Genomic DNA, 13,364 nt, shown 5'->3' with positions numbered 1-13,364 from the left:
GCCCTGCGCGTCCCTGCCCGTTCCTTAGATGGCATTAATATATTAAAATAAAAAAAAAAAACCGAAAAAAAAAACCCCCTGTCTCTGCTTCTTGCCTCAGTTTCCCCCCCCCCCCCCCCCCCAAAAAGGAGCCAGGGGACGGCGGGGGGAGGGGGTGTGTGTGTTTGTCCTAGAACCCTTTTATTGGGGTGGTGGCACCCGGGGGGGGGTGTTTGTGTGTTGGGGGGGGGGGGGGTGTCCCCATGGCGCTCAAAGCAGCACCCGACGGGGCGCGGGCAGGTCCCAGCGCTGGGGGCTGCACCCCTGGCCCCCCCGGCTGCAGCGGGACCCCCCGGGGCAGCAGTGCCGGCCGTCGGAGCAGCAGGAGCCCTGCGGAGACATGATTTGGGGGGGGGGGGGGGGGGTTAAGGCATTGGGGGTGATGCCACACAGCCCGCCCCCCCCCCCCCCCCCCCCACTAACCTGGGTGAAGGGGCAGCACCCCCAGGAGCCCCCCCGGCTCCGGCAGCACCGTTGGCCAAGGCGGCAGGAGTTGGCAGCGTCGCAGGGGACGGTGGCCCCCGGCTGGGTGCTGGTAGCCCGCAGGAGGGCTGGGGGGGGGTTGGGTGGGTGGTGGGGGGGGGCGGGTAGGCGGAGGGGGGGGGCGGGTGCCGGCAGCAGGGGGGTGGGTGCCAGCAGCTTCTCGCAGCTCTGGGCGGCCACGTTGCAGGTGTAGCCCCGGGGGCAGCAGTGCTGGTGGTCCCTGCAGCAGACGGCCTGCGGGGGGGGGGACACACGACAGGATGGGCTCAATGAGGAGGGGACAGGCGTCCGGGTGCCATCCTGACCCCCCCCACCACCCCCCCCCGCCACGCCGTGTACCCCCCCCCCGCCATTCGCACACTCAGCAGCCCCCCCCCCCCCCACGGTCCTCACCCTGCCCCCCAAGGTGCCCCCAGAGTCCCCATGGAGGGTGGGGGGGGGGCAGAGTGATGGAGATGGGGGTGCCCCCAGAGACCCCATGGTGGGGGGCAGAGTGATAGAGATGGGGGTGCCCCCAGAGCCCCCATGGCGGGGGGGGGGCAGAGTGATGGAGATGGGGGTGCCCCCAGAGTCCCCACGGTGGGGGGGGCGGAGTGATGGAGATGGGGGTGTCCCAAGGCGCCCCCAGAGTCCGCATGGGGGCGTGTCGGGGGGGACAGAGTCCTGGAGATTGGGGTGTCCCAGGTCCCTGATGCCACCCCCCCAAGCCCTATTTGTCCCCTACGGGTGACACGCCACTGTCACGCTCTGCCCCCAACCCCCCCCCCCCATCCCATTCCCAACCACTCGTGCCCCAGTACAGCCCCCCCGCCCCCCCCCCAACCCTGGTCCCTCCAAAGGACACCCCCCCCCAAACCTGCTCCAGGGGGCAGCACCCCCATGTCCCCAAGCTCAGCTGGCAGCACGTGTTCCCGTCGGGACAGCTCGTCTCCTCGTCACACCGCACGTCCCCCCCACGGGCCACCACGGCCCCTCCCCGGGCCAGCGCCGGGCTCTTCTGCAGCCAGGGCCGGCGGCCCCCCCCCTCCTGCAGGCAGCTGCCCCCCGCCGGGTCGCAGGTGTAGCCCTGGGGACAGCAGTGCACGTGGTCGGGGCAGCAGACGGCCTGGGGGGGCGACAAGGAGGGGGGGGAGGATCAGAGCAAGTCACCCCCCGGGACCCCCGGCTCCACGCGTGGGGACACCCAGGGGACAAAGCGGGACCCTCCTGCCCTCCCTTGACCCTGTGCCCCCTCCCAGCCTGGCTCCATCCCTCCTTTGGGGGGGCTGCACGGGGATAACCCCCCTCCACCACCCTTGTGACCCCCACAGTGGGACACATGAAGGTCCTCGAGCAACCCGGTGGCCTCGTGTCCCTTCACCACCTCCCGCCACTGGAGCCCCAAACTGGTCCCAGTCAGCAGAGGGCTCTGAACAGGGGACACAGCAAAGGGGACCGCTGTCACCCCCCCAGTCCCATGGGACACCAAGGTGGGGGGAGCCCTGGGCTGGTCACAGCCCTCCTGGGGCACAGGGGACAATGGCCCTCATCCCACCCAGGGGGACAGGAGACCTTCCACCACCCTTCGAGGAGCAAGGGGACGTCTGGCATTGTCCCTCCCGGGGCACAGGGGACACTGGCCCTCATCCCACCCAGGGCACAGGGCACATCTGCCCCGTCCTGTGGGGATGGGTCTGGCCTGGGGACAGGAGGTGGCAGTGCCCGGCGGAATGTCCCCATGTCCCCACGCCCCGGGTTCCAGCTGCTCAAGGTCCCCACGTCGGGTGACCCCCACGTCTCAGCCCAGCCCAGGGCCCTCTGTTCCCCTGGGTGCACCATCCTGGCCCCCCACCCCCCTGGGGACCCCAGCATGTCCCATGTCCCATGTCCTCATCCCACCCAGAGGACATCTGCCACATCGAGCAGAGTTGGGTCTGGGGACAGGTGGTGGCGGTGCCCGGCTGAACGTCCCCACGTCCCCAGGTCGCGGCCTCCAGCTGCTCAGGCTCCCTTGAGCCATGTCCCCCCCAACAAGGACACCCCGGCCCCCCCCAGCTCTCGGCCCCTGCGTGCACCGCCCTGACCCCCCCACCCCCCTGGGGACCCCAGCACGTCCCTGTCCCCGTACGGGACCCCCTGTCCCCGTGGGCAGGGCCCCCCCAAACCTGCTCCAGGGGGCAGCACCCCCAGGCCCCCGAGCTCAGCTGGCAGCACGTGTTCCCGTCGGGACAGCTCGTCTCCTCGTCACACCGCACGTCCCCCCCACGGGCCACCACGGCCCCTCCCCGGGCCAGCGCCGGGCTCTTCTGCAGCCAGGGCCGGCGGCCCCCCCCCTCCTGCAGGCAGCTGCCCCCCGCCGGGTCGCAGGTGTAGCCCTGGGGACAGCAGTGCACGTGGTCGGGGCAGCAGACGGCCTGGGGGGGTGACAAGGAGGGGGGGGAGGATCAGAGCAAGTCACCCCCCGGGACCCCCGGCTCCACGCGTGGGGACACCCAGGGGACAAAGCGGGACCCTCCTGCCCTCCCTTGTCCCCTGTGCCCCCTCCCAGCCTGCCTCCATCCCTCCTTTGGGGGGGCTGCATGGGGATAACCCCCCTCCACCACCCTTGTGACCCCCCACAGCAGGACACGTGAAGGTCCTCGAGCAACCCGGTGGCCTCGTGTCCCTTCACCACCTCCTGCCACTGGAGCCCCAAACTGGTCCCAGTCAGCAGAGGGCTCTGAACAGGGGACACAGCAAAGGGGACCGCTGTCACCCCCCCAGTCCCATGGGACACCAAGGTGGGGGGAGCCCTGGGCTGGTCACAGCCCTCCTGGGGGACAGGGGACAATGGCCCTCATGCCACCCAGGGGGACAGGAGACCTTCCTCACCCTTCGAGGAGCAAGGGGACGTCTGGCATTGTCCCTCCTGGGGCACGGGGGACATCTGCCCTCATGCCACCCAGGGGGACAGGAGACCTTCCTCACCCTTCGAGGAGCAAGGGGACGTCTGGCATTGTCCCTCCTGGGGCACAGGGGACAATGGCCCTCATGCCACCAAGGGGGACAGGAGACCTTCCTCACCCTTCACGGAGCAAGGGGACGTCTGGCATTGTCCCTCCCGGGGCACAGGGGACACTGGCCCTCACCCCACCCAGGGCACAGGGCACATCTGCCCCGTCCTGTGGGGATGGGTCTGGCCTGGGGACAGGAGGTGGCAGTGCCCGGCGGAATGTCCCCATGTCCCCAAGCCCCGGGTTCCAGCTGCTCAAGGTCCCCACGTCGCGTGACCCCCCAGGTCTCAGCCCAGCCCAGGGCCCTCCGCTCCCCTGGGTGCACCATCCTGGCCCCCCACCCCCCTGGGGACCCCAGCATGTCCCATGTCCCATGTCCTCATCCCACCCAGGGGACATCTGCCACATCAAGCAGACTTGGGTCTGGGGACAGGTGGTGGTGGTGCCCGGCTGAACGTCCCCACGTCCCCAAGTCCCGGCCTCCAGCTGCTCAGGGTCCCTCGAGCCATGTCCCCCCCAACAAGGACACCCCGGCCCCCCCCAGCTCTCGGCCCCTGCGTGCACCGCCCTGACCCCCCCACCCCCCTGGGGACCCCAGCACGTCCCTGTCCCCGTACGGGACCCCCTGTCCCCGTGGGCAGGGCCCCCCCAAACCTGCTCCAGGGGGCAGCACCCCCAGGCCCCCGAGCTCAGCTGGCAGCACGTGTTCCCGTCGGGACAGCTCGTCTCCTCGTCACACCGCACGTCCCCCCCACGGGCCACCACGGCCCCTCCCCGGGCCAGCGCCGGGCTCTTCTGCAGCCAGGGCCGGCGGCCCCCCCCCTCCTGCAGGCAGCTGCCCCCCGCCGGGTCGCAGGTGTAGCCCTGGGGACAGCAGTGCACGTGGTCGGGGCAGCAGACGGCCTGGGGGGGCGACAAGGAGGGGGGGGAGGATCAGAGCAAGTCACCCCCCGGGACCCCCGGCTCCACGCGTGGGGACACCCAGGGGACAAAGCGGGACCCTCCTGCCCTCCCTTGACCCTGTGCCCCCTCCCAGCCTGGCTCCATCCCTCCTTTGGGGGGGCTGCACGGGGATAACCCCCCTCCACCACCCTTGTGACCCCCACAGCGGGACACGTGAAGGTCCTCGAGCAACCCGGTGGCCTCGTGTCCCTTCACCACCTCCTGCCACTGGAGCCCCAAACTGGTCCCAGTCAGCAGAGGGCTCTGAACAGGGGACACAGCAAAGGGGACCGCTGTCACCCCCCCAGTCCCATGGGACACCAAGGTGGGGGGAGCCCTGGGCTGGTCACAGCCCTCCTGGGGGACAGGGGACAATGGCCCTCATGCCACCCGGGGGACAGGAGACCTTCCTCACCCTTCGAGGAGCAAGGGGACGTCTGGCATTGTCCCTCCTGGGGCACGGGGGACATCTGCCCTCATGCCACCCAGGGGGACAGGAGACCTTCCTCACCCTTTGAGGAGCAAGGGGACGTCTGGCATTGTCCCTCCTGGGGCACAGGGGACACTGGCCCTCATCCCACCCAGGGCACAGGGCACATCTGCCCCGTCCTGTGGGGATGGGTCTGGCCTGGGGACAGGAGGTGGCAGTGCCCGGCGGAATGTCCCCATGTCCCCACGCCCCGGGTTCCAGCTGCTCAAGGTCCCCACGTCGGGTGACCCCCACGTCTCAGCCCAGCCCAGGGCCCTCCGCTCCCCTGGGTGCACCATCCTCGCCCCCCACCCCCCTGGGGACCCCAGCATGTCCCATGTCCCATGTCCTCATCCCACCCAGGGGACGTCTGCCACATCGAGCAGACTTGGGTCTGGGGACAGGTGGTGGCAGTGCCCGGCTGAACGTCCCCACGTCCCCAGGTCCCGGCCTCCAGCTGCTCAGGGTCCCTCGAGCCATGTCCCCCCCAACAAGGACACCCCGGGCCCCCCCCAGCTCTCGGCCCCTGCGTGCACCGCCCTGACCCCCCACCCCCCTGGGGACCCCAGCACGTCCCTGTCCCCGTATGGGACCCCCTGTCCCCGTGGGCAGGGCCCCCCCAAACCTGCTCCAGGGGGCAGCACCCCCATGTCCCCAAGCTCAGCTGGCAGCACGTGTTCCCGTCGGGACAGCTCGTCTCCTCGTCACACCGCACGTCCCCCCCACGGGCCACCACGGCCCCTCCCCGGGCCAGCGCCGGGCTCTTCTGCAGCCAGGGCCGGCGGCCCCCCCCCTCCTGCAGGCAGCTGCCCCCCGCCGGGTCGCAGGTGTAGCCCTGGGGACAGCAGTGCACGTGGTCGGGGCAGCAGACGGCCTGGGGGGGCGACAAGGAAGGGGGGGAGGATCAGAGCAAGTCACCCCCCGGGACCCCCAGCTCCACGCGTGGGGACACCCAGGGGACAAAGCGGGACCCTCCTGCCCTCCCTCGTCCCCTGTGCCCCCTCCCAGCCTGGCTCCATCCCTCCTTTGGGGGTCTGCATGGGGATAACCCCCCTCCACCACCCTTGTGACCCCCACAGCGGGACACGTGAAGGTCCTCGAGCAACCCGGTGGCCTCGTGTCCCTTCACCACCTCCCGCCACTGGAGCCCCAAACTGGTCCCAGTCAGCAGAGGGCTCTGAACAGGGGACACAGCAAAGGGGACCGCTGTCACCCCCCCAGTCCCATGGGACACCAAGGTGGGGGGAGCCCTGGGCTGGTCACAGCCCTCCTGGGGGACAGGGGACAATGGCCCTCATGCCACCCAGGGGGACAGGAGACCTTCCTCACCCTTCGAGGAGCAAGGGGACGTCTGGCATTGTCCCTCCTGGGGCACGGGGGACATCTGCCCTCATGCCACCCAGGGGGACAGGAGACCTTCCTCACCCTTCGAGGAGCAAGGGGACGTCTGGCATTGTCCCTCCTGGGGCACAGGGGACAATGGCCCTCATGCCACCAAGGGGGACAGGAGACCTTCCTCACCCTTCACGGAGCAAGGGGACGTCTGGCATTGTCCCTCCCGGGGCACAGGGGACACTGGCCCTCATCCCACCCAGGGCACAGGGCACATCTGCCCCGTCCTGTGGGGATGGGTCTGGCCTGGGGACAGGAGGTGGCAGTGCCCGGCGGAATGTCCCCATGTCCCCAAGCCCCGGGTTCCAGCTGCTCAAGGTCCCCACGTCGCGTGACCCCCCAGGTCTCAGCCCAGCCCAGGGCCCTCCGCTCCCCTGGGTGCACCATCCTGGCCCCCCACCCCCCTGGGGACCCCAGCATGTCCCATGTCCCATGTCCTCATCCCACCCAGGGGACATCTGCCACATCAAGCAGACTTGGGTCTGGGGACAGGTGGTGGTGGTGCCCGGCTGAACGTCCCCACGTCCCCAAGTCCCGGCCTCCAGCTGCTCAGGGTCCCTCGAGCCATGTCCCCCCCAACAAGGACACCCCGGCCCCCCCCAGCTCTCGGCCCCTGCGTGCACCGCCCTGACCCCCCCACCCCCCTGGGGACCCCAGCACGTCCCTGTCCCCGTACGGGACCCCCTGTCCCCGTGGGCAGGGCCCCCCCAAACCTGCTCCAGGGGGCAGCACCCCCAGGCCCCCGAGCTCAGCTGGCAGCACGTGTTCCCGTCGGGACAGCTCGTCTCCTCGTCACACCGCACGTCCCCCCCACGGGCCACCACGGCCCCTCCCCGGGCCAGCGCCGGGCTCTTCTGCAGCCAGGGCCGGCGGCCCCCCCCCTCCTGCAGGCAGCTGCCCCCCGCCGGGTCGCAGGTGTAGCCCTGGGGACAGCAGTGCACGTGGTCGGGGCAGCAGACGGCCTGGGGGGGCGACAAGGAGGGGGGGGAGGATCAGAGCAAGTCACCCCCCGGGACCCCCGGCTCCACGCGTGGGGACACCCAGGGGACAAAGCGGGACCCTCCTGCCCTCCCTTGACCCTGTGCCCCCTCCCAGCCTGGCTCCATCCCTCCTTTGGGGGGGCTGCACGGGGATAACCCCCCTCCACCACCCTTGTGACCCCCACAGCGGGACACGTGAAGGTCCTCGAGCAACCCGGTGGCCTCGTGTCCCTTCACCACCTCCTGCCACTGGAGCCCCAAACTGGTCCCAGTCAGCAGAGGGCTCTGAACAGGGGACACAGCAAAGGGGACCGCTGTCACCCCCCCAGTCCCATGGGACACCAAGGTGGGGGGAGCCCTGGGCTGGTCACAGCCCTCCTGGGGGACAGGGGACAATGGCCCTCATGCCACCCGGGGGACAGGAGACCTTCCTCACCCTTCGAGGAGCAAGGGGACGTCTGGCATTGTCCCTCCTGGGGCACGGGGGACATCTGCCCTCATGCCACCCAGGGGGACAGGAGACCTTCCTCACCCTTTGAGGAGCAAGGGGACGTCTGGCATTGTCCCTCCTGGGGCACAGGGGACACTGGCCCTCATCCCACCCAGGGCACAGGGCACATCTGCCCCGTCCTGTGGGGATGGGTCTGGCCTGGGGACAGGAGGTGGCAGTGCCCGGCGGAATGTCCCCATGTCCCCACGCCCCGGGTTCCAGCTGCTCAAGGTCCCCACGTCGGGTGACCCCCACGTCTCAGCCCAGCCCAGGGCCCTCCGCTCCCCTGGGTGCACCATCCTCGCCCCCCACCCCCCTGGGGACCCCAGCATGTCCCATGTCCCATGTCCTCATCCCACCCAGGGGACGTCTGCCACATCGAGCAGACTTGGGTCTGGGGACAGGTGGTGGCAGTGCCCGGCTGAACGTCCCCACGTCCCCAGGTCCCGGCCTCCAGCTGCTCAGGGTCCCTCGAGCCATGTCCCCCCCAACAAGGACACCCCGGGCCCCCCCCAGCTCTCGGCCCCTGCGTGCACCGCCCTGACCCCCCACCCCCCTGGGGACCCCAGCACGTCCCTGTCCCCGTATGGGACCCCCTGTCCCCGTGGGCAGGGCCCCCCCAAACCTGCTCCAGGGGGCAGCACCCCCATGTCCCCAAGCTCAGCTGGCAGCACGTGTTCCCGTCGGGACAGCTCGTCTCCTCGTCACACCGCACGTCCCCCCCACGGGCCACCACGGCCCCTCCCCGGGCCAGCGCCGGGCTCTTCTGCAGCCAGGGCCGGCGGCCCCCCCCCTCCTGCAGGCAGCTGCCCCCCGCCGGGTCGCAGGTGTAGCCCTGGGGACAGCAGTGCACGTGGTCGGGGCAGCAGACGGCCTGGGGGGGCGACAAGGAAGGGGGGGAGGATCAGAGCAAGTCACCCCCCGGGACCCCCAGCTCCACGCGTGGGGACACCCAGGGGACAAAGCGGGACCCTCCTGCCCTCCCTCGTCCCCTGTGCCCCCTCCCAGCCTGGCTCCATCCCTCCTTTGGGGGTCTGCATGGGGATAACCCCCCTCCACCACCCTTGTGACCCCCACAGCGGGACACGTGAAGGTCCTCGAGCAACCCGGTGGCCTCGTGTCCCTTCACCACCTCCCGCCACTGGAGCCCCAAACTGGTCCCAGTCAGCAGAGGGCTCTGAACAGGGGACACAGCAAAGGGGACCGCTGTCACCCCCCCAGTCCCATGGGACACCAAGGTGGGGGGAGCCCTGGGCTGGTCACAGCCCTCCTGGGGGACAGGGGACAATGGCCCTCATGCCACCCAGGGGGACAGGAGACCTTCCTCACCCTTCGAGGAGCAAGGGGACGTCTGGCATTGTCCCTCCTGGGGCACGGGGGACATCTGCCCTCATGCCACCCAGGGGGACAGGAGACCTTCCTCACCCTTCGAGGAGCAAGGGGACGTCTGGCATTGTCCCTCCTGGGGCACAGGGGACAATGGCCCTCATGCCACCAAGGGGGACAGGAGACCTTCCTCACCCTTCACGGAGCAAGGGGACGTCTGGCATTGTCCCTCCCGGGGCACAGGGGACACTGGCCCTCATCCCACCCAGGGCACAGGGCACATCTGCCCCGTCCTGTGGGGATGGGTCTGGCCTGGGGACAGGAGGTGGCAGTGCCCGGCGGAATGTCCCCATGTCCCCAAGCCCCGGGTTCCAGCTGCTCAAGGTCCCCACGTCGCGTGACCCCCCAGGTCTCAGCCCAGCCCAGGGCCCTCCGCTCCCCTGGGTGCACCATCCTGGCCCCCCACCCCCCTGGGGACCCCAGCATGTCCCATGTCCCATGTCCTCATCCCACCCAGGGGACATCTGCCACATCAAGCAGACTTGGGTCTGGGGACAGGTGGTGGCGGTGCCCGGCTGAACGTCCCCACGTCCCCAAGTCCCGGCCTCCAGCTGCTCAGGGTCCCTCGAGCCATGTCCCCCCCAACAAGGACACCCCGGCCCCCCCCAGCTCTCGGCCCCTGCGTGCACCGCCCTGACCCCCCCACCCCCCTGGGGACCCCAGCACGTCCCTGTCCCCGTACGGGACCCCCTGTCCCCGTGGGCAGGGCCCCCCCAAACCTGCTCCAGGGGGCAGCACCCCCAGGCCCCCGAGCTCAGCTGGCAGCACGTGTTCCCGTCGGGACAGCTCGTCTCCTCGTCACACCGCACGTCCCCCCCACGGGCCACCACGGCCCCTCCCCGGGCCAGCGCCGGGCTCTTCTGCAGCCAGGGCCGGCGGCCCCCCCCCTCCTGCAGGCAGCTGCCCCCCGCCGGGTCGCAGGTGTAGCCCTGGGGACAGCAGTGCACGTGGTCGGGGCAGCAGACGGCCTGGGGGGGCGACAAGGAGGGGGGGGAGGATCAGAGCAAGTCACCCCCCGGGACCCCCGGCTCCACGCGTGGGGACACCCAGGGGACAAAGCGGGACCCTCCTGCCCTCCCTTGACCCTGTGCCCCCTCCCAGCCTGGCTCCATCCCTCCTTTGGGGGGGCTGCACGGGGATAACCCCCCTCCACCACCCTTGTGACCCCCACAGCGGGACACGTGAAGGTCCTCGAGCAACCCGGTGGCCTCGTGTCCCTTCACCACCTCCCGCCACTGGAGCCCCAAACTGGTCCCAGTCAGCAGAGGGCTCTGAACAGGGGACACAGCAAAGGGGACCGCTGTCACCCCCCCAGTCCCATGGGACACCAAGGTGGGGGGAGCCCTGGGCTGGTCACAGCCCTCCTGGGGGACAGGGGACAATGGCCCTCATGCCACCCAGGGCACAGGGGACGTCTGCCCCTCCTGTGGGGATGGGTCTGGCCTGCGGACAGGTGGTGGCGGTGCCCGGCTGAATGTCCCCACGTCCCCAAGCCCCTTTGCCTCAGCTACTTGGGGTGCCTCGAGCCATGTCCCCCCCAACAAGGACACCCCGGGCCCCCCCCAGCTCTCAGCCCCCGCGTGCACCGCCCTGACCCCCTTACCCCACTGGGGACCCCAGCACGTCCCCGTCCCCATACGGGACCCCCTGTCCCCGTGGGCAGGGCCCCCCCAAACCTGCTCCAGGGGGCAGCACCCCCAGGCCCCCGAGCTCAGCCGGCAGCACGTGTTCCCGTCGGGACAGCTCGTCTCCTCGTCACACCGCACGTCGCTGGCTGGGGACAAGGGGACAGGCAGAGCTGGCCTGTGTGTCCCCCCACGCTGGGACAGGGGGTGGCCGCCCCCACCCCCCCGCCACCCCTGGGGGTGGGGGGGGTGCTCACCTTTGGGCAGGGCTGGCAGGGGCCGTGCCGAGGTGCAGGTGGAGCGCTCCAGGTCGCAGGTCGTCCCCTGCGGGCAGCAGTGCCGCCTGTCGCCGCAGCACACCGCCTGCGGGGACAGCCCCCGCCACCGGGGACGGCGGTGACAAGGACAGCGGGGGGCTCGGTGTGGGGTAGGTGGGGATACAGGGGCACCTGGCGTGGGGTGCTCGGCGTTGGGTGCGTGGCATGGGGGGTTTGGGACAGGGTGCCCAGTATGGGGTGCATGGCACAGGGCGCCTGGCGTGGGGTGCTCGGCGTGGGGTGCCTGGCATGGGGTGCCTAATCCAGGGTGCTTGGTATGGGGCGCATAGCACGGGGTGCTTGGGACAGGGTGCTTCGTTATGGGGCACATGGCATGGGGTGCATGGCACAGGGTGCCTGGCATGGGGTGCCTAATCCAGGGTGCTTGGTGTGGGGCGCATGGCACGGGGTGCTTGGGACAGGGTGCCTGGCACTGGGTGCTTGGTTATGGGGCACATGGCATGGGGTGCATGGCACAGGGTGCCTAAGCCAGGGTGCCCAGTGTGGGGCATGGGGTGCTTGGGACAGGGTGCCCAGTATGGGGTGCATGGCACAGGGCACCTGCCGTGGGGTGCCTGGCACGGGGTGCCTAATCCAGGGTGCTTGGTATGGGGCGCATGGCACGGGGTGCTTGGGACAGGGTGCCTGGCACTGGGTGCTTGGTTATGGGGCACATGGCATGGGGTGCATGGCACAGGGTGCCTGGCATGGGGTGCCTAATCCAGGATGCTTGGTATGGGGCGCATGGCACGGGGTGCTTGGGACAGGGTGCCTGGCACGGGGTGCTTGGTTATGGGGCACATGGCATGGGGTGCATGGCACAGGGTGCCTGGTGTGGGGTGCCAGTGCAGGGTGCTCGGTATGGGGTGCCTAATCCAGGGTGCCTGGCATGGGCTGCATAGCACGGGGCGCCTGGCATGGGGTGCTCGGCATGGGGTGCCTGGCACGGGGTGCTTGGGACAGGGTGCCCGTTGCGGGGTGCCTGGCATGGGGTGCTCAGTGTGGGGTGCCTGGCACGGGGTGCTCAGTGTGGGGTGCCTGGCACGGGGTGCTCGGGACACAGTGCCCGATACAGGGTGCGGGGTGCCTGGCAGGGGGGTCCTCGGGACAGGGTGACAGGGACAGGGCGTACCCAGCACGGGGTGCTCGGGACAGGGTGCTCGCACGGGCGGCCGGCACGGGGTGCTCAGCACAGGCTGCCAGTCCAGGGTGACGGCTATGGGACAGCTGGCACGGGGTGGCCAGGACACGGTGGTGGCCTCGATAGAGGGTGCCCGGCACCGGGTGGGTGCCCGCGGCAGGGGACCAGCACTCACGTTCTGCAGGGGACAGCAGCCGTACTGCGTTGAGGACAGCTGGCAGCAGGTCGCGCCGTCGGGACACGCCGAGCGGCCATCGGGGCACAGCACCTGGCGCAGGGCCACTGCGGGGCGGGGGGGGGGCCACAAACACACACACACACAGTGTCACCCTGCCCCCCCGACCTCCGCGTCCCCTCCGTGGGGACAGCCAGGAGGACGCCCCTTACCTGATGCCGGGGGCTGGCGCTTCCAGGCGGGGAATTTGGTGGCCAAGGGGATGTCACCGGCGGGTGACAGGCAGCGCCCGTGGGCCAGGTCGCAGAGGGTGGCGTGGGGACAGCAGTGCACCTTGTCGGCGCAGCACGAGGCCTGCGGGCGCCGGACACGCTCGTCACAGTGGTGGCCGTGTGATGTCCCCCCCGCAACCATGTGTGTCCCCCCCCCCGCCACTCCATACCTGGGGCATGGGGCAGCACCCCCAGGCGCCGGTGGCCGTCACGCAGCAGGTGGCATCATCGGGACACTCGGACTGTCCGTCGGGACAGGGGACAGCGCGGGGGGCTGCGGAGAGCGGGGACGGGGTGAGGGACCCTCATGTGTCCCCCCCCCCGGCCCCAGCCATGAGGGTGAGGGGACCCCCCCATGTCGTGTCCCCCCCCATACCTGGGGCTGCGATGCAGGATTCCCCGTCAGCGCTGCAGCGGGACCCTCGGGGACAGCAGTGGTGGCCGCTGGCACAGAGGACCCCCTGTGGGGAGAGAAGTTGGGGGGGGGGGGGGGAGGAGGGGAGGTGGGAGGGCTGCGGGGGGGGGGGGGGCTGCAAAATGGCAGCCAAAGGGGGGAAACTGAGGCACGGCGAGGAGGGGGAGGCTCACCTCTGGCAGCGGGCAGCTGGCCACGGCGGGGCATGGCGTGCCGTCCTGGCACAGCGCCACGCTGCTGGCAGGCAGGACCTGGCGGCGGGGGAC

General features: G+C 70.7%; 1 protein-coding gene across 1 annotated transcript in view; it reads right to left on the bottom strand.

The window, feature by feature from the left end:
• Window positions 1–148: 148 nt before the first annotated feature.
• GRN (granulin precursor) overlaps window positions 149–13,364 on the bottom strand; it is a 14,150-nt gene continuing 934 nt past the window's right edge. Inside the window, exons 2-17 of the mRNA XM_074561868.1 lie at window positions 13,272–13,361; window positions 13,060–13,144; window positions 12,854–12,957; window positions 12,624–12,765; window positions 12,412–12,518; window positions 11,036–11,141; window positions 10,830–10,927; window positions 9,873–10,121; window positions 8,393–8,641; window positions 7,011–7,259; window positions 5,531–5,779; window positions 4,149–4,397; window positions 2,667–2,915; window positions 1,379–1,627; window positions 463–756; window positions 149–369 (exon numbers count right to left, since the gene is read on the bottom strand). Coding sequence (XP_074417969.1) covers window positions 250–369; window positions 463–756; window positions 1,379–1,627; window positions 2,667–2,915; window positions 4,149–4,397; window positions 5,531–5,779; window positions 7,011–7,259; window positions 8,393–8,641; window positions 9,873–10,121; window positions 10,830–10,927; window positions 11,036–11,141; window positions 12,412–12,518; window positions 12,624–12,765; window positions 12,854–12,957; window positions 13,060–13,144; window positions 13,272–13,361 — 2,889 coding nt within the window. The 3' untranslated portion in view covers window positions 149–249. The remainder of the gene's footprint in view (window positions 370–462; window positions 757–1,378; window positions 1,628–2,666; window positions 2,916–4,148; window positions 4,398–5,530; window positions 5,780–7,010; window positions 7,260–8,392; window positions 8,642–9,872; window positions 10,122–10,829; window positions 10,928–11,035; window positions 11,142–12,411; window positions 12,519–12,623; window positions 12,766–12,853; window positions 12,958–13,059; window positions 13,145–13,271; window positions 13,362–13,364) is intronic.

Source organism: Larus michahellis, chromosome 18, assembly GCF_964199755.1.
Source record: "Larus michahellis chromosome 18, bLarMic1.1, whole genome shotgun sequence".
Lineage (NCBI taxonomy): Eukaryota > Metazoa > Chordata > Aves > Charadriiformes > Laridae > Larus > Larus michahellis.
Note: the sequence above shows the minus strand (reverse complement) of the source record. Positions and strands in the feature narration are given on the sequence as shown.